The 27,915-nt window shown below is 40.3% G+C and overlaps 1 protein-coding gene across 2 annotated transcripts; it reads right to left on the bottom strand.

The window, feature by feature from the left end:
* Positions 1 to 3: 3 nt before the first annotated feature.
* LOC145433022 (uncharacterized) lies at positions 4 to 27,779 on the bottom strand. 2 transcript variants are annotated; one of them, XM_080309896.1, is made up of 8 exons: positions 27,000 to 27,779; positions 24,063 to 24,790; positions 22,563 to 22,728; positions 19,975 to 20,261; positions 14,987 to 15,109; positions 13,525 to 13,841; positions 7,778 to 8,035; positions 4 to 1,573 (listed from the first exon to the last, which is right to left on the bottom strand). In XM_080309896.1, exons 1-8 carry the CDS (start codon positions 27,190 to 27,192, stop codon positions 1,390 to 1,392), a joined length of 2,256 nt encoding a protein of 751 aa, XP_080166022.1. In that variant the 5' UTR covers positions 27,193 to 27,779; the 3' UTR covers positions 4 to 1,389. The 2 variants fall into 2 exon arrangements, with proteins under 2 accessions (XP_080166022.1, XP_080166024.1); XM_080309898.1 differs by lacking the exon at positions 27,000 to 27,779 and adding an exon at positions 24,911 to 24,947.
* Positions 27,780 to 27,915: the final 136 nt, after the last annotated feature.

Raw genomic sequence — 27,915 nt, 5'->3', positions numbered from 1 at the left:
AACTTTAGGGAATGGACTAAGCGTTTAATGAGACGCGAGGTTTCGCTATGACACACAGGTGTTGTGTAAAATATGTAACGTCATCCCTGTGACAAAGCTCCTCTGCCGTTAGGTTCATATGTATTCACGTGGTAATGATATGGCTATGCCTATTTATACGAACATACATCGTATATATACGACTGAAACGAGATTGGATTGTTGACAAACGTACCCACATCTCATCGTCAATTCCAAGCAGTCTCTCTCGGGTAGGCCTACATATTTTAATTTCAGTCAATACGAAAAAAAAGCTTTCACATAGTCATAGATATGTAAAATGGCTACAAAATTCTGATTGCTTGATTCGTTGCTTCCGAATGACTAGCTACCAGACTATACCAGTCTAAAATTGTGAACAACAATATCTTGAAAAGTATTATTGCATCACAAGTTGAGGTCCAGGTAGTGCACCCACATTTAGTGGAGTAATTTTTGAGAGTGAGACGAATTAATTGTGCTTTTATATTAGCTATGAAGCATTTAAGGCACTATCATGTCGCATATACTAGCCTCCATATGTCTCATTTTGAACATTTATGAAGTTCTTTTCGAAAATTACAGCAAGATTCGCGGCGCATCTGAGAACCTGTGGCGGCACACTAACGTGTCGCGGTATAGGCTACACAGTTTGGGAATCACTGCACCAGAGTAACATAATATACCGATTAAGTCTACGTGCAGCACTGAAGCTGTGACAGTCGATAGTTAGGTCGCACACGTCAGCGTTTGAAACATACAATTCATCAGCGCGTTCCAAGTCAAATTAGAAAATCACAGGATGATGCCACCCCACCTCGTCCTGAAGTATGATCAGATAGCGTTCATCGGAGGTCAAGACTCATACAGTTGAAGTCGCACTGATTTGGAGTAAATATTCATCATAATCATTTTTTAAATGTGAAAATCATGTTTTAATGGTTTTGTACGTTGGGCACTGTTGCTGATGTGCAGTCCATAATGTGCACCAGTACAGTAATGTATATTATCTGTGCTGTGCTACTGTGGCAGATTTCTGTTTGGTGACTCCGTGAAAATGAGAGTTCGGCGGGGCCTACGAAAACCTCCAATCTAACGTCCCCACCCTAACCCTAATATCGGCCATCCCCAACCTTAATATTTCTCACCCCCAACACTAATAGGCCTACCCGTCCGTAGGGGAAGTTTCAATATTAGTGGGAAATGTCAAGGCTTATTTAATACATCTTGGTTTACAGCGGCACGTATATATATTACATGGGCTACTTTTAAAGCCGACAACCGCGGGCTTTCGGATACCGAGGACGATGCATGGTATATAGGCTACGTTGAATTACTACACAGGATATTGCCGACAACTATTCAATTCAGTCATAGGAGTAGCTTGGAGGCCATTCCGAAAAGGATGGTATGATAAATGAGGCCCGCCTTGGGCTGACGCGAGTTGCTGGTTGTAGTCGGGGGAGCAGGCGTGGCCTTCGTGAATTCTTGCTTCAACGAGATGTATTGCTGAGTGTTGCACAAGTCATCGCTACAAGACCCGAACCGACAGGAGCTGCAAAGGAAGTTATTCTTTCAATCGAGCGCTAACGTGAGTAACAGGCTACGCTATATACTTCAAGTAAATATACCCGTAAGCTCTGCATTACTTTTCGTTCAGCGTGCATGCCTCTTCTTTACTTCGCCTACGCTGAGGTGGGTGTCTGATCTCAAAGGCTACTCCAAGTTGTTTCGACACCTTCCTATCTTTTAATTGTATCGCAGTCTTGTGATGTTTTGAAATGATGAAAATATTAATAAAACAGATTTACTGATGGAACGGGTGATTACTAGGGCAAGTTTTTGTTGCACTAAAAACCTGAGAAAGTTGCAGTTATTTTTTAATTTTAACAAAAGTTGCAGAAGTTGCATTTATACAATTTTTTGAAATCATGAGGGTATGAGATACTCGAAAGGTTCCAGCAGTTTAAAATGTGCATGGTGTCTGCTTGTTCCGTTTCTTCTTTCGCTATTCAATCGATCATGGTTACATTTTTATTTACATAGGGTTCTCACAATTTACCAGTTAGTTCAGGGAGTTTCATGACTAACGGAATAGTGGGTATGCCGCATACCCGACAAAATTGCTAGGTGAACACGGCATACACAGTATACCTGCGTCCGGTGCGGCGGCGCCTAATGTGGGCCGCATTGTCACATGAAATCCATTACTGTAGTCTTTATTATAGTTTTATAGCATATTTTGCGCAATACTTGATAAAAGTTGCAGAAAAAAGTTGCATGAAAAATATAGACAAAAGTTGCAGCATAAAACTCCTCCAAACAGATTAAAACACCATACTACATACATTATGAGTATTTACGAAGCTTCCAGAAGCTGTAAAAAAAGTTGCAAAAGTTGCAAAAACTAGTGCTTACCTAAGACGCAAACATACAAGCAGTAGGCTTCTGTACAGTAAAATGTAATTTTAAAGGACGTGTGTAGGTAGGAGCTTAGGCGTTGATTTTGATATTATGAAGGAAGCCTGTCTTTCGTGCGGTTTAGTTTAACAGACGTACGGTACATATCTGGCTGAACTTCGCCCGTTGACCGGCAGTACCGTACTGTAAATAACACGCGCTGATATCGTAAAGAGAAAATTCCTTCATACTATCGGCTGACAATTACAAATAAAATTCCTGATGCGCGCCAGAAGTGTTGTAAAGGGCTTTGAAGCAGACTAGTACAACTTACTAGATAATTCTAGTTCTCTAATTGGACCACATATACAGCAAGACGAGCGTAATCCAATCCGTATTAAATTTGTCAAATGTTTCTATGCTACAATTATAATTCTAGGAGAACTATATACAGTAGGGCTCTTCAAAAATGACTTTTTTTTCTCAAATCGTACTGGCTACTTGATAAAATTGTTAGGTTACCTAATTTAAGCCTACACACAAAATTTGGTTCAATTCCAGCCAGTAACCGCTTTGCTACAGGAGAAGTAAGTTTATAGTTATTATATAAAAATAAATAACAAAAAATTTGAAAATTTTCTGTTCACCCCATGAAAGTGTTAGGCTGTCTATAGAAACGATGCTCACCAAATTTGGTTCAATTCTAACCAGTGGAAGCGGAGTTATTGCCGTTGAAAAATTTGGATTTGAATAAAATAGTATTTACGGTGAGCACAACTATAATAAATAAACAAAGAATCGGTCACCGTAAATACTATTTTATTCAAATCCAAATTTTCGACGGCAATAACTCCGCTTCCACTGGTGGGAATTGAACCAAATTTGGTGAGCATCGTTTCTATAGACAGCCTAACACTTTCATGGGGTGAACAGAAAATTTTCAAATTTTTTGTTATTTATTTTTATATAATAACTATAAACTTACTTCTCCTGTAGCAAAGCGGTTACTGGCTGGAATTGAACCAAATTTTGTGTGTAGGCTTGAATTAGGTAACCTAACAATTTTATCAAGTAGCCGGTACGATTTGAGAAAAAAAGTCATTTTTGAAGAGCCCTAATATACAGTCGTAAACGAGCCAAGCTTGACGTACGGACACTTGCTATTCTCATGCTAATGAGAATGGACTATGATTGAATATAAACTCAACTTGTTTCAATGTCCAAGTTGTGACAGATTCAGTAATTCCAATTCTAATTTGGAAATAAAATGTGTAGCTATAATTCTAAGTTGAAAAAAACGGTGTTGCTATAATTATAATTCTGGTCTGCACTCTTAGAAATATTCGTAGATTTACCCAAATTATACCGGCAAATTTGTCCCGTCAGTTATATTAACGGTAAATGCCCGTTAAATTAATATACGGGCACGTCAAGAGTAAATTTACTTGTTTTTAGAGGGTAAAAAAATTACAGATTAAATTCGTAGAAGCAATTTACGGGATAACCAGTATTTCAGATTTACTTTTGGATTTGTAAAAGCAATTTACTGGATAATAAGTGTTCCGGATTTAATTTTGCATTCGTAAAAGCGATTTACTGGATAATCATTATTTGCAACATTGCTATTGCACTCACAATTCGATCATTTTACACGCTTACGGTCTTATGGACAATTGGACATATATATATGTGATTTTCGTCATTACATCATGTTTCAATCATCAAGCAAATTACGACATCGATGGCCTTGCTGATTGCTAATCGGTGAATGGTATCCGAACATTTGGGCATTGCAGATACAATCGTTTATATCGCTTTATAAATAGTATCCTTTGAGACATCAAGGTCTAGCAATAGTACCATGGCAAGCGAATTTGGTATGTTTTGTAGTTTTACCGCAGGTATGATATTTTGTGTAATTATCTGTTGTACCAGTTCTGCCACCATTGTAGACTCCTTAACGCATGTATGATGCAAACTATATATATCAAAACACTGGAGCTGGTGTTTAGCCGCCATGCTCCTTTGCCATTGCGCCGAGAGTAGTAGTCGTCCTTTACCTTTTTCCTGCGAATGGCCTTATGAATTGTTTGATCATGAATTCGTAGCTGCTCGAGCGAACAGTACATTGTGACGTCATAAATATTCCAGACATAGCGGCGTCAGACGTCAGACATGTCTGAGCCTGAGCACGTGCGGCTGAATTTTCCGAGATAGATATTATATCGACGCGATGTTTTCTTATTGGATAATAACAAGATGCGTTGCTGTAAGATATTGAGGGTTTCGAAGCCTCAGCTTAACTCTAGCTTTAGAATATTGCAGGTGTTGATAGCAGATATTGTAGGTATAGCAGTATCCGAGCTCAAATCTGGCAAGTTATTCTCAGTCCTGTTTCTGAAGACGTATGTATTTTCGTTACAGTTTAATGGTGAACAGAAGCTATGGCTTATAAGAATGTATTACATTTTCTGACATTAAACTACACGAAAATGGAAGCGTTATGGCATTACGGATCATGACGTTGAATGCTTATGTGATAGAAAGGGATCATTTCGCCTCTCGCTTCTAGCACGATGCCGTGCGAAATACATTGGACGTGCGATACAAAGGAATATTGCCAGAAAAGTTTGCAATCACGCTGGAAAAGATGATTCAGGTACGAAATCCTAAGCCAGGGGTATCCGTATCAAACTCAACTTGCGTCGCTGGCCAGATTCAAACTTTCAAACCGCTCGTGGGCCGGATCAGTCAAATCATTCCAGAATGTTACGGTACATCAAAACACCCGACCTTACTTTTCGCTTGAATAGTTTATTATGAATCCTGTATACATTTTGGTATATTACATAACATTCACGATCATATCATATGGATATATTCTAGCAGCACCTTTACTCGCAAACAACGGAATTTTGGCAAAAATTCAAAGATTGATCGTTTGAATTCAACCGTTAAAACACTGACTCTAACGAAGGAATAAGCTGACATATTTGTATGTTCCCTTTGTTGTATTCGTAATCTGCCGTTAACTAATCGTATGCCCTTTGAGGAACACAAGTGATTTAATTGTAAACGCAGACGTTGGAATTGGTTGCCAGTAAACTCGCCCCAAAGTAAATTCGGCCCGTCGAATTCGGCCCTCGGTCATTTCGGCCGTCGGTGAATTCGGCCCTCGGTGAATTCGGCCCTCGGTAAATTCGGCCAGGGCCAGAGTAACAACAACAGTTACAATACCATTATATAACCTGAACCCTAACCCTAATCCTAACCTAACCTAACCCTAACCCTAACCTAACCCTAATCCTAACCTAACCCTAATCCTAACCCTAATCCTAACCCTAACGCTAATCCTAACCCTAAACCTAACCCCTAACCTCCAAATCACTTGATAATATTATAATTATGTAATATGTTACACATTAGTTCGTAATACAATTTCACACAATGTTATCAAGTGATTTGGAGGTTAGGGGTTAGGATTAGCGTTAGGATTAGCGTTAGGGTTAGGATTAGGGTTAGGATTAGGGCATATATATATACATATATATATTTATACGCATACCCTGTTCTCCAAATCACTTGATAATAATATAATTATGAAATTAATTCACATTAATAGTTGGCAATACATTTTTATAAAAAATTCTCCGAGGGCAGAATTGACCGAGTAACCAGTGAATTCGGCCGTCGGTAAATTCGGTCCCCGTGAATATCCGCGCTATCGCCCGTGATTACGCGATCTACGCATACCCTGACATCCAAATCACTTAATAATAGTATAATTATGTAATTAATTCATGTTAACGGTTGGTAATACATTTTAATACAATATTCTCGGCGGGCCGAATTTACTGATGTAATGGCCGAATTTGCCTGGGCCGAATTTACTTTGGGGCGAGTTTACTGGCAACCTTAGAATTTGGCTCATTATTAATCGTCATTCGGGTTTCTCTGTCTGTCTGGGGCCTTTGAGTAAAAGTGATACAGCAGTGCGACCAAATATATTTGAATTGTATTTTTATAACTATTATATTCTCCATGCGACCTCCATATAACAGTTTTTTTTCACTTCACGAATAACTACTTTTTGGCTCATTTCTTCATAAAAATATGAACTCAGTGTGCACTTTTTGGAGTTTTGGGAATTGGATGTCGGTATCAGCAACTTGTTCCGGATGATGACTAGAGTAAAACCATAACACCACTGTCGGATAATTATATCACGGTCTATGATCTTGACATTTGTGGCCTTGCGGTTAGTCATTTCTTACAATAATATCTCAACATTTGTTAGAAAATGTGCTGGGTAATACAGGGGTTTTTCAAACTACTAAGAATTGCTTCGCAGGCCGCATGCGGCCTGCTGGCCTTATGTTCGACACCGCTATCCTAGGCCATCATTATTCGAGAAATTGACAAGAATATGAAAAGTCGCAGTATGTCATACTATAGCGTCTCAAAGTTTCCAAATTGAAACTGTGTTGATGACAGCATAATCTTTGTTCAGATTATAGAAGAACCTACAAAAGAGCATGGCCCAAAGTACAGTCATTCAACTGCTGCTGAAGTTTTGATGAAGCCGTCTTCATTCAGGCAGTTGCTGACTGATGATCTCCACAAGAAAGACTGAATTTTCGTCATTATCCACACTTACTTTTTTTTATGTGTTCCCGCACCAAATAAACCTGATTCAAATTTACTGGTCTCAAGAACGTAAAACTGCTGCAAGGGACCAGACGAATATATTGATATTACAGCAGATTTCTGTTACCTTTAGTTACGGAAATTTTCTGTAAAATTTCCTACGGTCAGCATATGTAAAATGATATTACGGGGAGAGTTATTTCGAATTTACTGGTCTCATCAGCGTAAAACTGCTGCACTGGACCAAACCAGTAACTTGGTATTACAGCCGTTTTCCGTTACATCAGGTAAAGGGAATTTTCTGTAAAAATTTTAACAGTCAGTCTTTGTAAAAATAAATTACGGTCAATAATATTTACGGGAAAATATTTTTCAAATTTACCGGTCTCAGAGTCGTAAAACTGCTGCCAGGACCAGACCAGTAATTTGGCATAGAATATTTTTAACAGTGTGATTCGAAAAAAAACGTTTAGCTATAGTTCTATTTCTAATCTAATTTGAAAAAGTTGGAAATTTTCCAGTTGAGCAAGTCTGTTATGAAGCGATGACGCGTTACCTCGACAGCCCAGAGACAATCCAGAGTGGAAAGTAACACTCGTGCAAATGTTTTACCTACAATTTGAATTTAAAACATTATTGGTATTTCTATCTTTAATTTGAGACCACGCCACATTTAGAGCGCAGTGCCTCGTTAAACGCGCGCTACTCTTACTTCGGGGCGTAGATCTGCCTCGCTTCCGACCACAGACTTTTAATGGAGCTTGTTACGTTACGGAAAACAGGTTCTGTGACACTGAGAAATCCCTGAATAGTATGGGGTGGAGATGATGCTGCCCACGTCACGATGTCCTTGATTAACTGCTTCACGTCTTCGGGATCCAGGGATTTCAGGATGCGGATGTAGAGGTCGTAGTCCGGCCACGCCTTGATCAACATCTGATATAGTTCGTTGGAACTGTAGTCGAACGCTCTGTAATGGCGAGGTTTGGAGTATATTAGTGACTAGAGCCCGAACCATATCGGATTTCTGAGTCGACACCGATGTAACCGTTAACGATAGCACGTTAACCGATAACCCCTATATATTCAGCCAAAAGAGATGACAAGTAGCCCAGTGCATCCCAACCGGGGGATTGCGAAGCTATTTCAGGTAGGCTACAAAACATTTCTAAATGCTTCAGGCTTCTATTTAATATATGTCAAGCAGACATGGGGTAATCGCGATTAGTAATCGTAATCGATTACGACGATTACAGCATTTTCAAGTAATCGTAATCGCAATCGATTACATTCGAAAAAATTCCGAAGTAATCGTAATCGTAATCGACTACTTTCAATATCTAATCGATTTCTCTGTGAAAGAACGATTACTTGTTATTTGTACAAGGACTATGACATAAACTGAACGATGAACATCCATGAACATTGAACAAGGATACCAGTTTCGTGATAGCACAATCCTCTGATTTTCAAACGCCACCGCTGATTATTACGTCAGAAGTAGCCTATTAGCTTTGCTCGTCATTGCGTAAGAAGTATCCACAGTAAATAGATATTCGATGTACGACTGTACGTACATTAGTGTGATTGTCAGAACACCCACCGTGATGTTTATCAGGTTATCAGCACCTTCCACACACCACTATACCTCGCAGCAGGATAATTAATCACCACTCTGCCTAGTTTAAAATAGTAACTTGCGTATTGATGTTTGGCTATGCATAGTTAAACGCAGTTTGACCGTTGCTGCTTGGCGAGCAGTAGGCCATGCAGTACGCACGTACATCGGACAAAAATTTGAAATTTTGTACTCGTCAAATAAATCATAACGGTTGCCACAACGAAGCATTAAAAATCATCAGCTGCTGATATATATCATAACCGAGCAGGTTTTTTTCGTTTCTCGTAACGGCAGATTGCAGTACATTATCTGCAACAAGTTGAAGACAGAATTTTATGTTCTCCGCATCTTATTCTCATATGACTCTACTTGAAACGGGCGCCAATCGTTATTCCACAATTCTTACTCTCAACATTGGGCCCCGCCGCCATAGCTATGGGCTTATATACCATGTTAGCGTGGGTTGTAGCTAGAATCAGTACCAAAACAGCAATTCGTCCCCAAGTCCAAACGAAGTCGACAGACGACAAACGGATCGGACTATTACTCACGCCCACCCAGCGCGGCTATTGGCAATGGACTTCGTTAAGTCGCATGTTGGACGAAACTGCATGTCTTTTGGTGTGTCGTGGCACGATATTGACTGGAACCTAAATGCCTAAAATTACTATACATTAGGGTTGCATTTAAAACAAAAAGCAATTTAAAGCAAACATGTATGAAACAAGGCCCTTGTTTAAAACATGTTTTTTTAAGCCATGGCGTCACGAATATTAATTTGGGACGTCATAGTGGATTGACATTGACATTTGAAAATATATAGGGTAAATATAGTTGCTTTGACGAAATATCTGTAGTATAACTGTTGAACAGACTATTTTGAGGGTTCCAACCATCTCATATCGATGTACGTCGGCTAAATCGGGTAGTAATTGTAATATAATATTCCAAAGGTATCTTTAAATATTAATAATAAGTAGAATAGTATTTCATGTACCGTCAATCACTGGTTTTAGTAACAATATGGATAAAATTGGACATTATTTACAAATTGCAATTCAGTTGCGTAGAGGAAGAAAATCGCAATGTGCATTCGCGAAGCACTCACAAATTGATGCAATTTTTGAAATTATATCATGATACTGTGACAGACTAAATACTGTACATCATCAGGTTTTGTAAAATTGATGTAAATACAACCAAACGCTGCTTTTCACTTGACAACATTACAAATATTTGTAGTGCGTAGCTCAGCTATGCTCGAACAAATGATTAAGAAAGACAGCAAGTCCTATAGTCCGTGAATAGGCTACTTGACTAAGTGCATGTAGACTAGACATATGCTATTTGACTCTACTTCCTATAAAATTTCGTTTCTGACCAATGTTTATTAGTAGTGAGCAGGGCCGTAACTGCCGCACTCCACCCCCCACCCCCACCCCCACCCCCAAATTAGGGGGGGCGAGCTCGACGGGGCCGAAAATTATTTCGTGAATTAGCATAAATTATAGAGTATTTTTTGAATATTTATGCAACTTTATGCAACGATACGCATGATTTATAGAAATAGGCATATCAGCGTTGGCCATTACCGCGCCACGATTCACCAAGACATATAAAGTTTTAGGCCATGTAACATGCGACTCCAAGAAGTGTGTCAGTACGATCGCCAGCGAGAAAGCCTTAACCGAAAAGAACTGCCCTTATGCTGACCGAAAACTTCGTTATATATACAAAATTCATATAGGTTAAATGGTCCATAGACGCCTAAATTGTCCATAAGCGCCTAAATGACTGGCGCCAAATGTTCCTGTCGTGGCAATCTGAACTTCACAAGACAAATACCATCCCGCATGGAAAAGTTATATGCCAGTGAAGAAATACCAATTTGAAATCGTGTGATCTTTTAGTTTAGTATACGTTTGGGCGATTCTATATTTTTTTGATAAAGCAGACAGGAGGTCACGAAATAACATCATGTAACGAAGTCAAACCAACGGGTCCGCCCGCCCGAAGGTGTTTAATTATTATTTACGGGCTCTACAGTTTTAAGACACCTCACTCAGCTCTACCGGTAAACCTGATTACGTGAGCAGAGAAGACAAGAAATTGATATATTATTTATGCAATTCCCGATCTTATTGACCGATTTTCTCATGAATTATCGAAAATTTTCGCGCTTCGCGATGGCAAACTAAGCGGTACGTTTTTAATTTCGTGGCAAAGGCGAGCAACGTGATGGGGGGTCGTTTTATCAGCAGCCCGCAAGACTCTTTTTTTTGGGAGGGAGCGGGGCTGACGAAGTGCCGTTTCGTTCCTGCAAACGGGTATACACCCGGAGATCTTTAATTATTGTTGAGGGGTCCTACACCTTTTCAAACACACCTCACTCATCTCTATCGGTATATCAAATTACGTAAGCAGAGAGAGGATAAAGATTGATAGCAATTTATATGCAATTCCCGATCATATAGGTCGATTAAGTCATGAATTATATTCAGTCACGATACGGACACCCAACGTAGCTGATAAGTAGCGGTAAACAGCGTATAGCCTGAGGGGGGTATGGGTTTATCACTCTATGGGGGCCCAAGACCAACATTTTTTGGGGGGAGGTGACGAAGTGCTGCTGTGGCCGTGGTAGGGAGAGTGTGTGTGCTTGTAATAAGTATAGTGTGTAATGAGAAGGTTAGTAAGATACATCTCTGTATTAGTTGCTGACTCATACACAAGAGCTACACTTCGATTGTTTATCTACATTTTAATTATAAAGGATTGGATGTATGTCATGTTTGAATGATTCCTACATCATTATCCGTATCAGGTTATTAATATTTTCATCATTTCAAACACCACAAAACTGCGATAGAATGAAAAGATAGGAAGGTGTCGAAACGACATGGAGTAGTCTTTGAAATCAGACACCCACCTTGGCCTAGGCGAAGTGGAGAAGCGGAATGCACACTGAATGAAAAGTAAAGTAGATAATATATAAAAGTCAAGCGACAAAATGAGGTGGCATGGCATATGAAGAATCCAGTAGTTACTTCACGCGTTGTGATTTTGAAATGTAGACATTAGGTTTTGGTTGCGTTGGTCGCGATGATGCAACTTGTAATTTCGAGAGTGGGGACTACCGGTCAACTGCGCTGAGAGGTACCGCTACTCGACACCCCCTTGCAATGTGAGTTAATTTATCAACGAGAATGTAATGTAAATCCTCGTGAAGTCCAATGCAGTGATAGCCCATATACTGAGGTTCACGATACCTAGCTACGAATCGGGTCCCATAATGCCGCAATGCTTAAGTAGATATTGACGTTTCAACCGTCGCCAAATGTATCAACTGGGGAAATCAAATGCTATAACAAACCCATAAAATCAATATCTTTTATCGCTTTGCTAAAAATTTCGACGAGGACTTGCAAGGGAATATAAGGTTACGCCTTAACGGTCTAGGCCAGACCGGACAATCTATTCTGCGTCTGAGTATTGCTACGTTATTATTGAGCAGAGTATAAAACGGGTTTCTATACTTGCTACCGATATTACCCCATTAACAATTTATACAGCAGTAGCCAACACCCCAATCGCACGTATTGGGTTTTTATGGTACAATAAACATACCGTCATGTAGTTTGACTCTGTACTAGAGGTCGACCGATTATCGACCTGGCCGATTATCGAGGCCAATATTTGGAACTATGCCGATTATCGATATCGGCTTCTGAAGCCCGATATCGCGGCCGATATTTTATATATAAAAAAATCAAAAATATTGAGAATTTAATGCTCCGTGTGTTCAATCTCAAGAAATCGACGACACAAAGGGCAATGCGTGACATATGTAGTTATGTACCATTGTAGGGATGAGCATGCAGACAAACTATGCTTCCTGCATTACAATTTACCTCTACTGACCTGTTCTGGAATTTGGTTTATCCCAAATTTCAATGAATGTGCACAATTAAGCAATTATTCTTTTTAATTTCAATTTTCTCGTTTGCTGTTTAGCTTTCTGTGGCATGTAGGCCTACAAGTGCCATTTTGCCTAATATAACATAGTTTTGGCGAAATGGTTCTCTGCTCCTTCCATATTAATATCGGCATATGATGTCAGTTATCGGCCTTGTGAGTGTGTCGATAATCGGTATCGGCCTGCGAAAATCAATATCGGTCGACCTCTACTCTGTACGCCTGCTATTTTTTTGAAAATCAGACAACGATATCAATTTCATTGATTGGTTGAATAAGCATCATTCGCTGACTACCTACATGTAGCGCATTTCGCTATTGCTGTAGCGTGATTGCGGGCCAAGCTCACAGCAGAGAGTCACCAAATATGCACGAACAGAGAGCTGGATATTTTGAGCAAACTTTTGTAACAAAGCAGGTCAAATTCCCGAGATTGCCAAGGTGCATGTATGTTTAGTGTTGATTTTTCTATGCTGCTAGCGCCATGCATATAAAGTGGCCCGCAGTTGAAATGCAATAAATTTTAACCAAAGATGCTATAATAACGTTAAAATTGCAATGTACGAAAAGGTTCACAGTGCAGAACTTACCGATGTTCGTTTGTGAACGTCAGCCTCAAAATTTACGAGTTTCACACACGGAACGCGAACGTGATCCCCACGTTCACCCCATCCCCAATGACTACTTACTCTCTCGACGGCATAATGAGTGATACTGGAATGCTACTTGCTAGACGCGATTCGAACCTTAATACTCGATTCGAATCGAATCGAATCACTCAGGTACTCGACTTCATCCAATCCTATCAACGAACACTACCTTGGCCACCTCTGTTCTAGTGCATAATCACAAATGGCACGTACTTGAGGACAGCGAAATTCATATCGATTATCCAGTATATCAGTTGAAATTCCAATTTTCGGTATTCTTCCCCTGCTTTTGTGTAGTTGTAGCTGCGGTATACGTATCCGCCGGGATAAGTGTAATTCACAGGGAACATGTACACAGTAAAAGTCGCCATCTGGTAAACGACGTCAATATAGCGTTTTACGAGGTCTGGAAACGGCGACTCCGGGTAAGTTGTTTTGTAACTCGAGATCACTTCGTAGCAAGCGTTGATGACATCGGTTCCGTTCAGCGCTCTTGTATTCGCATCCGAAATCAGCATGCTGACGAGGGGCTGGCAAGCAAAGTAGGTCAGCTAGGCGGTGTCTTATAAAAGCCTACAACAGGGTCGTGCCATAATTCTGTTTGTTTGTGGTATTCATGGTGTTCGTCGGTTACTGTGGCCATTTCCACCAGGCCGATATTCTTCATTTCTATTCCGTAACTGCCGACTTGCAGCACGGCGTACTTCTTGGCTTTTTGTAAGACACCGCTTACGCGGATGAGATGACGAGGAGGAGCCTAGATAAACCTACAACACTTATGTAGGAATTCTGGTGTCGACCACGGTCGGACTCGAACCCGCAACCCATTGGTGTTGCAGCTGTGCGCGTGGATCAGACGTGGACAACAAGAATATTTTCCAGCTTTTCCAAAGTAGATTGGAGTTAGATTATTTGCATTTTGCTCTAATTTAGTGAAATTAGACAACTAAAATTATCTAGCTGTCCACGTCTGGTGTGGATTATACCACTACGCTATCTCGCCATTATAAGTCGGCAGGTACGGAATACAAATGAAGAATATAGGCCTGGTGTAAATGACCATAGCAGTCGACAAACACCAAGACTAACACAAACAAACAACAAGGACAACTATAGAAAATTCCTAGCTATTCCAAATTAGATTCAAATTAGATTTATAGCATAATTTTGTTTTTCAAATTAGAATTACAATTGCTCAATTCGCAAAAACTTGGAATTGAAGTGGAATTAAATTCATTTTTGTAAGAGATGCAACAAAAACCAATCACGTTCATTACTTCAAAGCAGATTTCATTCTAATACAAGCATGAGAATTGCGAATGACTGCGTACATCAACCTCGGCTTTTTTCGCAGTTGTGCAGCTCTCCAATAGGGAGCGGGATAGCCGAGATATTTTTTTTCAGAAAGAAACAGAAATTAGACTATAATTAATATTCCACTATAGAAACACTTCACTAATTAGATTAGAAATAAATTACTGGCATTTCGTTGAACGTAGTCTAATTGTTCAATTACAGAAGTTTTTAATTGTTCAAGTCTCGGTAGACCCAGAATTGCGGGTTTTAGACGACACTTCATTTCATCGTAAATCTAGTTGGGGATGATCCTAGTTGTTCTAAGTCTGGCCAAGAGCGAGAAGCTGACAAACCAAACTTGAACGAACTTACGCACTACCTGTAAACTTGTCAACATCGGCCGTAATTCGTTCGGGACGGTGCCGCCCATTTGTGTGACTAACTCCGTTATCATTCCACCGACGTTGATTGCCGGATACTTCTTGAACTCGTCGTTAAAAACCTGCAGGTAAATCGGGTCAACGATCGCGCACAGACGTAATGCGATTAGGACACAGGTTCAGTTCATGTAACTGCACTCTGAGCGAAAAGGATCGTACTCGAAAAACAGTACCTAACTCACAATTATATCGATGTCATTAGTCCTACGTTCTTACCCGTACGTGCATATACCTTCCTACGCTCCTACCTGCATGAGTGATTTGGATTAAAATTCCTTGCTCGATTTATACCACGATATAAGTCTGCGGTAGGTTCAGGTTTCGTGAGCCATTGATGTATATTTGCACCCGTATATCAGGGGTGGTAAACGGGTAGTAAACTTTTATTACACACTTTTTTCGCAAAGAATGTATAGTTTGTAACGAAAAAATAACTTATCAACTACAGTGTATACTGTATATAGTCAGCGTTGGTCAGTAGCAAAGTACATAGTTATATTCTTTCGGAGCACTACGCTAGCACCGCTGACTGGCGTTGTTTTCAGAATATTTCAACTTATGCTCTCACAGTTCATCTGCAAAACTACAATTTGGATTTTGAAAAATGTAAAGTAGTCTTGGCACACGTGCATACAAGAACGTTTTGTGATGGCCCGTGTCGAGCTAATCTACATGCACATCTGTCGCTCAATTTTCGCATACCGAAGTGTCGCATGCTCATTGCATATGTCCTCGGACCCCACCCCCAGGCTACATCTACTTTTTGGACAACAGTTTTTGTTGACTTGTGCTAATTATTAAAGAGGTCTTGTTTACTAATGTTGATTATTTAGATCAGGCACGGGGAACATACGGCCCGCAAAGGGATTTCGACCGGCCCGCAGAAAGTTTCTATACCCTAAAAGTGAAATTTTATTCTGAAAATATTGACAAATTTTATGCGTCACAGAATGAATCCAAGTTTGCCAACCTGGGAAAAATAGACATGAAGCTATTGCCGCCGGTACATGCCAAGTTTCCTGACTGTCTGCCAAATACACTAGAAATTTCAAGTTCAATTCCGAAATGCATGAATTTGGAGGCTTGGTCATTAATTAGAGTAATAAAGCATTGGATTGTAAGTTGGTTTCGAAGTCTGGAACATATTTTTTGCGAAGTTTCGTAATAGACCGTCGTCTTTGAGTCACAATGCTGCAAGTGTTGCTCGAACTATATGTAAAATCTACGGGGAGTTTTACAAAAAACTTCATTTGATTCCGACAGTACAATTAGCGACACTAGGTATTATAATAGAGGCTGTTATGGCAAACAGCAAAGTCGCATTTCTTTCAAAATAATGAAGCAATCACAATCAAGTTAATGGTCTTAGTTGACTTCGCTATATAGCAGGGGTGGGTAGACCTGCTTCATGCGAGTGCCTCATATCAAAAATACGAAGGGCGGTGCGTTCGCAATTGGGACACAGGATGTTTGAAATCAGGCTGATATGACGTCGAAGCAGCGGGAAGCAGCTTCAAGGGCTGCGGAATATTTCAGCTCGGTAATCGTATTACTCTGCAAATCTGTCGTCGTTGGGTAACCCGTGACAAATTTTTCGTGTTCGGTATTGTAATGAGGTTTCAAGTTACTAGCTTTGTAATTATTGAGCGAATCTTGACAGATACCTCATAATTTACCGCTCATACTTTTTCTTTTGCAATGATCGCCCAACTACATTATCTTGGTCAACTGTGCAGGCTGTGCAGTTTGTTTGTTTTTGGGGTATTAAAGGTGTTTGTCGACTACTATGGTCATTTACATCAGACCGATATTCTTCTTATTTTCCGTAACTGCCGACTATTATAGCACGGCCCACCTCTAGGCTTTTGTAAGACGCCGCTGACGCGGATGAGGTGGCGAGGAGGAGCCTAGGTAAACTTCCAACACTTAGGTATCGCAATTCGGAAGTCGACGTCGGCTGGAGTCGAACCCGCACCCATTGGTGTTGCAGCCGCGGATTATACCACTGCGCTATCTCGCCACTGGGCTGCGCAGTTATTGCGAGCCTTTACAATACCAATGGAAGAGCCGTATTCATCATTGTTAGAGAGAGAGGGAGAGAGAGAGAATTTTTTATTCATCATCGCAAAATAACAAAACAGGCCATAAAATAGCATAAACTTCAGAATCACGGACACATAAAAAAAATGGTTACAGTGTCAATTTCAAAGCAAATGAGATGTGTACGAATACGATTCATAAGATTGGCCAATATGTTTTACGATTGCAAGATGAAGCTGCAGCGAAGTGATCTGTTTATCATCGAGTCTACTGCAGCTGATCGAAGTAGATTGGCTATAAATTGCATACATCGTACTGCAACAGTGAATTGTAAGATTGACAGGATAAATGTAATAGCACATTTTAGGGAAAACGGAGGAAAGAATATTAAGTGTAGGCCTACTGGTCTGAAGCAAACAAGATATGTTGACCGGTACTAGTTCACACTAAACATACATTTTAGCTTTTGTATGATTCAATAAGGAAGGCACGATACATGGTTTTAAATACATATAAAGTATTGCTACTAATATGCGAAGGAGTGGAGTTCCATATTAGAGGACCGTGATAGGCAATGGTTTTGTGATGGGCCTTAGGTAAATACAGATTCATAACAGAACCTCTTGTAAAGTGAGAATGATGTTCACTGATAGGTGTAAAGTAGTTCGAGAAAATGTCAGGTAGGGTGTTATTGTAGAACTTATGCATCAGAATGCCGACTTCAAATCTGTAAATATCATCAATTTTCAGGATTTTTAAATTATAATATAAAGGGTTAACGTGATCTCTACGATTGGCAAGCCATATTAGTTTGATGGCTTTATTTTGCAGGCTCCTAACTCGATCCAAATGTTTCTCCCATGTAGATCCCCAGAGAATGATACCATAAGTTAGATGAGAGTGAAATAGGGTATGATAAATCATTATTCGTGTGGATTGTGGTAAAATAAAACGTGACTTTCGAATGATACCTATGGTTTTAGATAGCTTGTTGCAAATAGAGGTTATATGTTCACCCCATGTCAGATTGTTATCAATAACTATACCCAAATAATGTATGCTTTTCTGTAGAATCAGGCTTTCCCTATTCAGCCTTATATCAAAATTACTATTCGAATTCCTTCCAAAGAGCATACAGTGAGTTTTTGAGGTATTTATGGTTAATCTATTATTATTCATCCAATCCAATATTTTTTGCAGGTTTGAGTTGCAAGAGGACTCTAAGTCAGTTATATTGTTGGACGACAGCATCAGAGATGTGTCATCTGCAAATAATTGGATAGTAAAGTCAGAGGCATTATTTAAGTCATTTATATAGATCAAAAACAAGAAGGGACCTAAAACGGATCCTTGTGGTACACCCATTTCAACTATTGATTTATCAGATGAAAATTCGTTTCTTTTGACAAATTGGCTTCTATTGTTCAAGCAAGACTCCATAGTTTAGTCCGAAAATGATCGAGACCTGCGCTACCCTGATTAATTGATCAAGTTGGGAAAATGGTTTATCATTGATTAATGACCAATTGACCAGGTACCTACTGCGGTTGGAACGTTTGTGTGCGTTTGTGTGACCTCGATTGGAGAGTTCAACTGCGGCAATCTAGCCCTGTGTTGCCATCTCCCCTCAATTTTACAAACTAAAACCACATGTACAGAAACAGCACGTGATTCATAGAATACCTCAATTTATAATCAGGTTGAACAACTCCAGCAAAGTGGCAATCATTGAAGAGCCGCAGTTTGCCTACACCTGGTATATGGTTGCATTTAAAACAAATGGTTGTTTAAAACACTTTGTTTAAAACATGTTTTCAACAGTGTTTTAAACAAATGCCTTTGTTTTTTTTTAATTTGTATAATTCTGCCATAATTGTGTAAATAATTTCCGAAAACATGTTGAATCAGCTTACGGATGACGATTAACACCCGATATTGCCGACGTCTACGATGTGGGACGGTTAAAACCCTCGAAATAGTCGCTTCATCAGAGATCCGCGGTCGGGAACCTTTTTTGTCCGAAGAGCCATATTGGCCCTTTTTCATTTTAACTCCCGAAGAGTCATACGTGACAACAACAAAAATCGCGTCACAATTTAAAATTCGTGACGTTATGGTAGCACTAATTTGAACTCACCACATTGGACTCGTCGTGTGCACCACATTTTCTCTGTGGAAACTGGTATTCATTGTTCTAAAATAAAGCCCGAAACGAGAGGTAAGGCAAAAATAGGCCAAGCCTCACTATTGATAACGCTTGGAATTTATAATAACTGATAATATTCGAATCAAACTGTCGCACTGATTCCGAAAATCTAAACAGGCTATTACTGATCGACTTCTGATTATCAAATTATTCGGCAGTAACACTTAGCGTTGCGCTGCACCCCTACATTATGTCACCGGTACCACAGAGCTACTTACCAATCAAGAACGTGGATAGCTATGGAGTTGGAGTTGAATTTGGGGTGAATTTTGCCATTTGAAGTTACACAGTGTTTTAAGCCACACACATTTTTATACGTCTTATTTTGTAGAAAGTGTTACGTAGTTTTGCGCGACGGCAAAAGTTCTTGGACCATGGTAATTAAATATATTTTCGGAAGTTGCAAAGATTCACTTGGTAATTTAAAAACTAGTAATCCCCACTAACTGCTAAAATTGAATAATTATTTCTACAAAAATTGAATATTATTTTGGGATAAACCCTAATATATTAGTCTATTGTACATTGAAGTTATCTACCTCTGAGTAACAGCTAAAAACATGCGACCCTTCGGCCAAACCTACTTGGTAATTGGTACCATCATTCTCTACTGTCATTTGTAGGGCGACATTTCTTGGAAATCGCTGCTCTGACTACCTCGCAATACAGCATGATTTTTACCTTGGAGAATGAGTCGATATACGGAGTGTAGTCCGTTGGTGTGACTTTCATGAGGTCATAGAGCATTTTAGCGACGTTTACGACCAGCGTGTTGTAGAACGGACTAGACGCAAAACTCTGTTGGCCTCCGAGAGTAGTGATCATATTTTTGATCATCCCACTCAACGCGGTCTCGTCAGCCGTAGAGGCGAGATCGTTGAAATCGAACGAGTTCAGGCCGTCCGCCATCTTGCGGTAGACCTCTTGAATCGTGGCTTTGTCGCCGGGGAAGAATTTATAGAAAAGACCTGAAATACACGAAGCGCGGTATTGGCAATAAAATGGTTTTCCACATCTGGTATTAGTGTGTTGTCAGTCGATAATATGAAACTATATTCAACCCAACACGACTATCGCATACATCGAAAGGAGAGCCAACCTAACTTTAGTTATTAACCTATTTACTATACACTGATTAGACTTCAAATTAGATCACTATTTTACCAATATATATATATTATAAATTTGCATTTAAGATGAGTGATGGTAGCAAACAATTAATGAACCACCGTTCGAAACCTTGCAGAACTAGGCTTATATAGATGATTCTACTTGATACATGCCAATAAACACACAAATGTATGTCCCAGTCAGCTCAACCGAACAGAACACGCTACAGACGCTTCTTTCACATTCCAAGTTGGATTGTGTAAAGCGGTCTGACAGGCGACCGTAATTACCCTGTCAAGTTATATACATGACAGAAGCTGAAGTTGCGTGATGCGTTCACAAAAGGCTTAATATTATAGTATAGGTGGAAAAGCATACCTCCACATTAACCGACTTTAAATTCTTTACGTCAATGCTGCTTAGCCTTAGAGCGAGTCATTTATACATAATAGAGGGGTCAAATCACTCGAATAGAGCTTATATTTAGGTTTAAGATGAGGCAAATATTGGAGTATAATATTAGTCGAGTCGTGATACAAAAATCAGCAAGATATTTGGGGTTGTCGCGTATAGGCTACCAAGTATTGGTAAATCAACAATCTTCACTAGCTATATATAGACTCCAGGATTCGATATGATTATAATAATTAGTAGTGATAGTGTGAATCTCTGAAAGTTCCAGGTTCGCGAACGTGAACCTCGTGACGTCACGCGATGTCATATTGCTATTTCCAACCCTACATTTCAATGAAGTGATAGCCTATATCAGTGGTTCTTAACATTTTTTCTTGCAGCGCCCCCTTTCGAAAATTTCCAGGGTCTAGCGCCCCTCTTCCCCCCCATATTTCAAAGACAGTAGTAAAAACAAGGGGCTAGATTTCGAAGTCGGGTCGGTCTTTTCGGGTTGGGACTGCACCGTTTGAAATAGCTTGAATCGCGCCTGAGGACCAGCACTAGACTAATTAGCGCTAAGATAATTGTCTGTGCTATATTCGGGATCAAATCAAGGTTGTTATAACAACCATCGGGTACGAGCTCATAACATCTGGTCGACTAACTTTAACATGGATGTTTTCCAAACCAACCAGTTCATATTTTATAACGTTCATGCACGATTTTACCTGGCTAGTTAACGACAGTTATGGTCGAGATAGCAGCGCGATCTATCGTGCGATAATGCATGTGGGAAAACAAAATAGGACTTCCACTTCAAGTACGAAAATTCAGGTAATACGTAAATTATCATTACCTCCCTGGAATGGTAATCATTGCATTGATGACTTCTCGATTGACGCAAAACGCTCACGTAGCCTAATCCTCATAGCGGACAGAGTTGGATAGCTAGATCTTCCAAATTATATTAGAATTAGGATTATAGCTACACATTTTTCCAAATTAGACTAGAATTACTGAATACGCAAAAACTTCGAGCTTGGGTCGTTTCGCTCTACTGTGGCATTTTCAGGAAGATCAGCAATCAGATTGGTAATAAAATTAGAGCATAGAAACATTCGCGAATTAGATTGGAATTCGAATACCAGCATCTCACTTTAATTTTCCGTGGCTCGAGCGGTAATTTTCGAAATTGGTTATGTTTTCAAAATTGAATTATCCACGTCTGTTTGTTTGTGAACATAAAGAGACGACCAGAACATTGATCAGCGTGAACGCAAAACTTGGGAGGCTGATGACTAAAAAGGCAAGTTCCGACACACCGGCGTAGCCATGGGCATCGAAAGAACCATGCCCCCTCGTTTTCGTAAATCTTTTGTAAATGAACATGAAATAACATTTTGTGACAGAATGGTTGCATTTTTTTTCGCGCTTCGCGCGATTATACTCCTCTCAATTTCTTGTTTTAGCAACCCTCCCGCATAATTAGAAGATACATACATAATTGAGTATAACTGTATTTGCAATTATTCGAGAACGGAATATCTCCAGTATCACTTTAGGTCGTTAGAATAGTTCAGTTTATCGGTGTGCAGCCTGCAGCCAACTACGCCTGTCATTGCAATCTGAGACACGCAGTACCAATATGACCCGCTATATATGCAAGTACTGAAAAAGTTGGCCATCCCTGCTCTAAAATCAGGCTATTCAGACATTATCCAGTCGTTCAAATCAGATAGCGTGGATGAACATGAACACAGAATTACCAGGGATCCACTGAATCGTGGCGATGTATTCGTACTGCAGAGACGAAGCCGTCAATTTGCCCACAAAGCCTTCGAGAGCCGTTTTGAAGGCTCTCGTAGAAGCGTCCTCTTCGCTAAAAGTCTTGAGCAATTCCACCGACCAAAATCCAACGTAGGTAGGATCCGTCTGAACGACAGACATCGTGAGCGGTAATAATCAATCGCAAATATCCAGAGGTATGGTAAAAGCATTCACCGTTGCTACTTGCTGCTCAATCGAAGCGGAAGCAACAGCGTAAATTCGTACCAGAGCGGTGGTTATCAATTTTTTCAACCTCACGGACCGGTGAAATAGTCTCGTACAACACTTGCACCACTGTGACGTGCGCCCAAAATAGACTAATAGTAGCCAACTATCCATTTTAAACTTAAACTAACGTATACTGCAGATGCAGAAGTAGCGGAAGGTAGATTCCACATTGAAATTGCTCGAGTATTCAATGAAAATGAGGTTGAAACGACATCACTAGTCCGACCAAGATTCCAAATCCAACAAGTCTATGGAATATATATTTTCCACCCTCTTTATCATGCGTGAACTCTCCATGATGGCCCGGTACAGGAAAATAGGCTTCAAACTTCTAAATCAATTCAAAATTCGTTGTTTTATATCTCTAACGAATGGTCAAGCGTCCAACTTGCATTTTACTTGAGATGTAATATACTTATTACATTATTAGATTGTTTTGTTTCGCTATCTCCGTCCCTGTGATACAGTTCTCTCGTTTTTCGAAATTTGTATTTACTTTATGTGACGTCATAATTAGTGATACTGATGGTAAACAGTTATTTGAATGCTCGCATTATTGCTGACGGTATCCCCTCGTGTATGTCAGCCAAAAAGCTTCTGGAATAAATATGATTATATTATTCAAATGTGCCATGAAGTTCTGTACTCCAAGGCGTCTCTTTGACTATCATATTTGGCGGACCGGCATCGGTCCACGGATCGGAAGTTGAGAACCACTGTACCAGAGTACAAGTAAAAGTAGCGATTTCGATGGCATGTCCCTGCCAAGGCAGACGTTTATTAGTGTTGACGTGTTCATGGGGACCATTTATTGGTGTCATGGGGAACACTAGCTTGTCATTGACGTCATTGACGACGAAGAAGCACCACCATGATGACAGGTCTGACTAGTAACCACCTCAAGTAGTATTTGTTCCATTCGTTTTCCAGTAACCGTAGTTACGCAAAATGACGAATATGAGAATTTTTTTAAATCTATATTTAGATACCGTGATGCAGGGACGGTGACATCTTAACCCATGAAAGTGATGCTAAACCTGATTTGTACTTTTTAAAATACAAATCGTAAAAAGTATGTTGTGGGCCTAAGTATAATTGGTATAGTCTAATAACATAACCGTTTGCATAAATGGTGCAAGTATACTGGTAAAACCTATACCATCGTTCTCCAAAAAATATCGTAGCATGTCATCACGCTATAAAATCCATACCTGCAGCCCTCTGGCGAGTGCGGGCATTGCGTCGAGCACGGGATTTACGTATCGACCCACTTCGTCGGGTATCTGATACGATGCCTTGATGGTCGACACCATGTCTGCCGCGGTTTTCGTCCAGTCCGCTGGGTTTATGTTCCCGGTTAGTTTGAACGCCACGTCGTACCACAACTCGACGTGCCAACTCGAAGGAAAAATAGACCGTCCAAGGCCAGGCAGTCGGTCGATCATCGCAGTTGTTGCTGGGTCCGCAAGCCATGCAGCTGGGATGTTTAGGTTTGTAAGTAAGGAGCGAATATTCCCTGAAAATTCCTCATTCTTGGTGTCCAGCTGAGCGATTGTATTGATGAGGTTAGTAAAGGAAGCATTGGGCCGCTTTCCATCGATTAACTCGATTATCTCCGTAAGAAAATGCACTAAATTTGGTTTCAGAGGCACAGCTTTCTCCAAGTTGAACCCTACATTTTTATAGAACGCGAACACGCCGTCCACAAACGCTGTAATCCCGGTGCCGTCGGAAAGGAGTTTCTTGAGCGACGTGGAAACGTCTTTGCTGAATTCCATCACTGTGAGGTTGACGGCGTCTGCGATGCCAGGTATCATGCGGAGAAGGTTGGCGGGGTCGAACGTGCTTCCGCTGCCGAAGAGATTTTGACAGTCGAGGTAGTTCGCGTAGGCGTTGCTTACGCACGCGCCGTATCGCATCGCAGTCCGCACGGATTTATCTAAAAATAGGTGTTCTTAACCTGCGGTCCACGCACTCCATGAAAAGCCAATGCTCAAACTGCAACTATAAAACGCCACCGTCATTATTTATAGGGCTGCTGGTCAAACATCGAGGATACCTGAGAGATTCTATTCTGAAACGAGTATTCGAGTATTATAAATGACGGGACGACAGTTTGAATGATGACGAAATTTCAAATACGTGCCTGTTATCAGACTACAGCACGTTAACCCGTTTAATTTTAATTGTTTGGCATTTTTTCTATCCATGCCTATTTCATTGCACTTTGTGACAATAGTGTGGGCTTATCAAGACTTTCCACATATGCCATTTGTACTGGCGGGTGTAGTTTTGTACTAATGTTTCGTGTGGTGCGATGCGAACTACGAAGTCCTTCCACAGATTAAACTGCGATCAAGCCTATATAATTCTCGACTCTTAGCGGAAATTTTTTCTATTCTCTTCTGGTCGCTGTCGGTCACTCCTGACGAATGTCAGCCGAAAATATAATCAATCAACCCATCCAGAATACGGCCATATTTCATGACATGAGAGATTCAAGTGCCAATATCTCTCTATACGGAGTGGTTTTCAAACTGAGGGGGGCGCGTGTTAGCGACAAAAGTGTGTATTCACACCCGTGTAACACCTCTCACACAAGCGTGTGAATATACACCCGTCGTACAAGTAACTAGAAGCTATTGCTCAGACTTACACAAGCCGACCACGGTATAAATCAAATGCATTTTATTCCAAATAATTGTTGCAGGTAGGGACGTAGTGATGTATGCATGCACGGCTGCACGCACATTGGCACGTAGGATTTATAACAGCTAGATAATTATGAGCTAGGTTCTGTTTTTGTCTACTGCTAAGTGTGAGTGTACTCCTTGATTCACGGGAATTAGAGTTGTGAAATTGGATTCATAAACGGAGAGAACCATGATCGTTAATGTATGCAGACTTAGACAGCTACATAATTCAGGCTGTCTAATTAGACTAGACATAGAGGGAAATGCCGGCGATTTTATTATGTAATCTGATACTGATCTGAAATACTTTGCTATTAAATAGTGCTTCAAGACAGCACATGCTAGGTATGTTTTTATTTATAGGCCACATTATTGCCACCCAACTGCGGTGTTGTGGTTTTTAGTCACCATTGACATTGACAACCAATTCCGAGAAAGCAAGAAAGTCCGGATGAACTTTACTGACCAAAAACTAGTTATTCACTGAAATGAAAACGCCTATGCGAAACCCTTATATTCTGGCTATATATGGAAAATATATTAGAGGTCTCCAACCTCGAGAGAAACCCGAATCCCGATGTAATACTATGAAGCAAATTCGAACGTCCGCGTTTACAGTTAAATCTTTTGCGTTCCTCACAACGCATACGCACAGTTGATGCCAACATATCACTAAGACGAAGGGAGCATAGAAATATCCCTCGACTTATATCATCAGCTATACATCAGCCTTATATCATCGGTCGCTGTTTCATAGGTTTATAACTGTATTCAGCCGTCTAATCATCGTATATTATTGCCAACCTCACTATTTGCGAGTAAAGGTGCAGCTTGGATAGAACCCTTATGATTCGTAATATAATGCTATATACTATTGCGTATATAGGCTGGTTAATGAAGTATTAAAATGATGAGCAATAGCATGGAGTTTGAGGAATTTTGGAATTGAGGAACTTTGGTGCGGACCGCGAGCAATCTAAAGTGTTGAATCCGGCTCGCGACGTCAGTTGAGTTTGACACCGCTGTGCTGAACGATGATGATACAATCCATCAATCAGTCGACGGATTATATTTTCATCTGCCCAACACACACACACACACACACACAATGTATACAATGCGGTATACAAGACACACAATGTACAATGCGATATACAAGACACACAATGCGATATAATGAACAGATACGGGGATGCCGAACGACCAACCAGTTGGGGTCTCTCTAACTGGCATACACCTCGACCTAGCTAACGATTCTTGCTTTTATCGGGTCATTTATCTGGACTTATTTGTCGTCGCCGGGGGACGAGAAGTCCAGAATAATTTACAGCGTCGGGAATCGAGATGGGCCCCCTACTTGGATGCCGACACGCACCACTGCCCTATCTCCCCCGTCAATACATATAGGAAAAACAAATTCACCGAATACACGGTGACATAGCGAAACCAGCTTACCCGCTAACGTAACGTCGACTGCGAATTCTTGACCGATGCATTTGCTGTTGCCGGTGCATTCACGCTGCGTCCAATAATACAGTGGGATTCCGTTAAAAGACATATTGAATCCTTCGTGGCATTTCAAAGCGTAGGATGAAGACATGAATACTTGTAGAAAGATCCCAATACTGGCGAGCACTGGTAGCGCCATAGTCGCAAACTAACTGTCAAAACCAATCAGCAATATGGATTACAATAAATGCATCCTCTGTCCAGTGGTTCCCAACCGTTTCCAGTTCACGACCAACTTTTCATTCATAAGATATGGCCAAACGCATGAGACCGTAATTCAACGCGTCACGAGTCGTGTGAGTATCGAGTTAAAGGGGCACTGCACTCTAAATATGATGTGGTCTCAAATTGAAGGGTAAAACGAAAGAAAAATTGGCCGCAGCCAATTTCTTCAGAACGCCACCGTAATGGAGCTGCAATTTATTGAAATTTCCAGATATGTTGTCTCAATAATTTTTCGCACAAGCGGGATTATCCAACATATGTTTGCCAATGGCAGAATTTATGGCCTTTGATCGCTCAGCCTCGAGATTGAGAGAATGAGTCAAGGGTGAGCTTTTCACCTGTCGTGATGCATGTGTTCTCATAAATCTAATAAATCTAGAACTCATAACTCACAACACTTTATTCTCAATATTTACCGGACCAGTGCGGAAGTGAAATCACGGCCATTTTCCCATTTATATTATAACATTATATGACGTATAAAGACCACGAAACACACAATACACACAGATCACAACTCTTTATTGTCAATATTTACTGGACCAGGGCGGAAGTGAAGTAACGTCCATTTTTTCATTCATATTCTAATATTATATGATATATATAATGATCACCAAACACAATACATATAACTCAA

This window comes from Botryllus schlosseri, chromosome 2, assembly GCF_051294905.1.
Source record: "Botryllus schlosseri isolate E-star chromosome 2, Bs_hap1, whole genome shotgun sequence".
NCBI lineage: Eukaryota > Metazoa > Chordata > Ascidiacea > Stolidobranchia > Styelidae > Botryllus > Botryllus schlosseri.
Note: the sequence above shows the minus strand (reverse complement) of the source record. Positions and strands in the feature narration are given on the sequence as shown.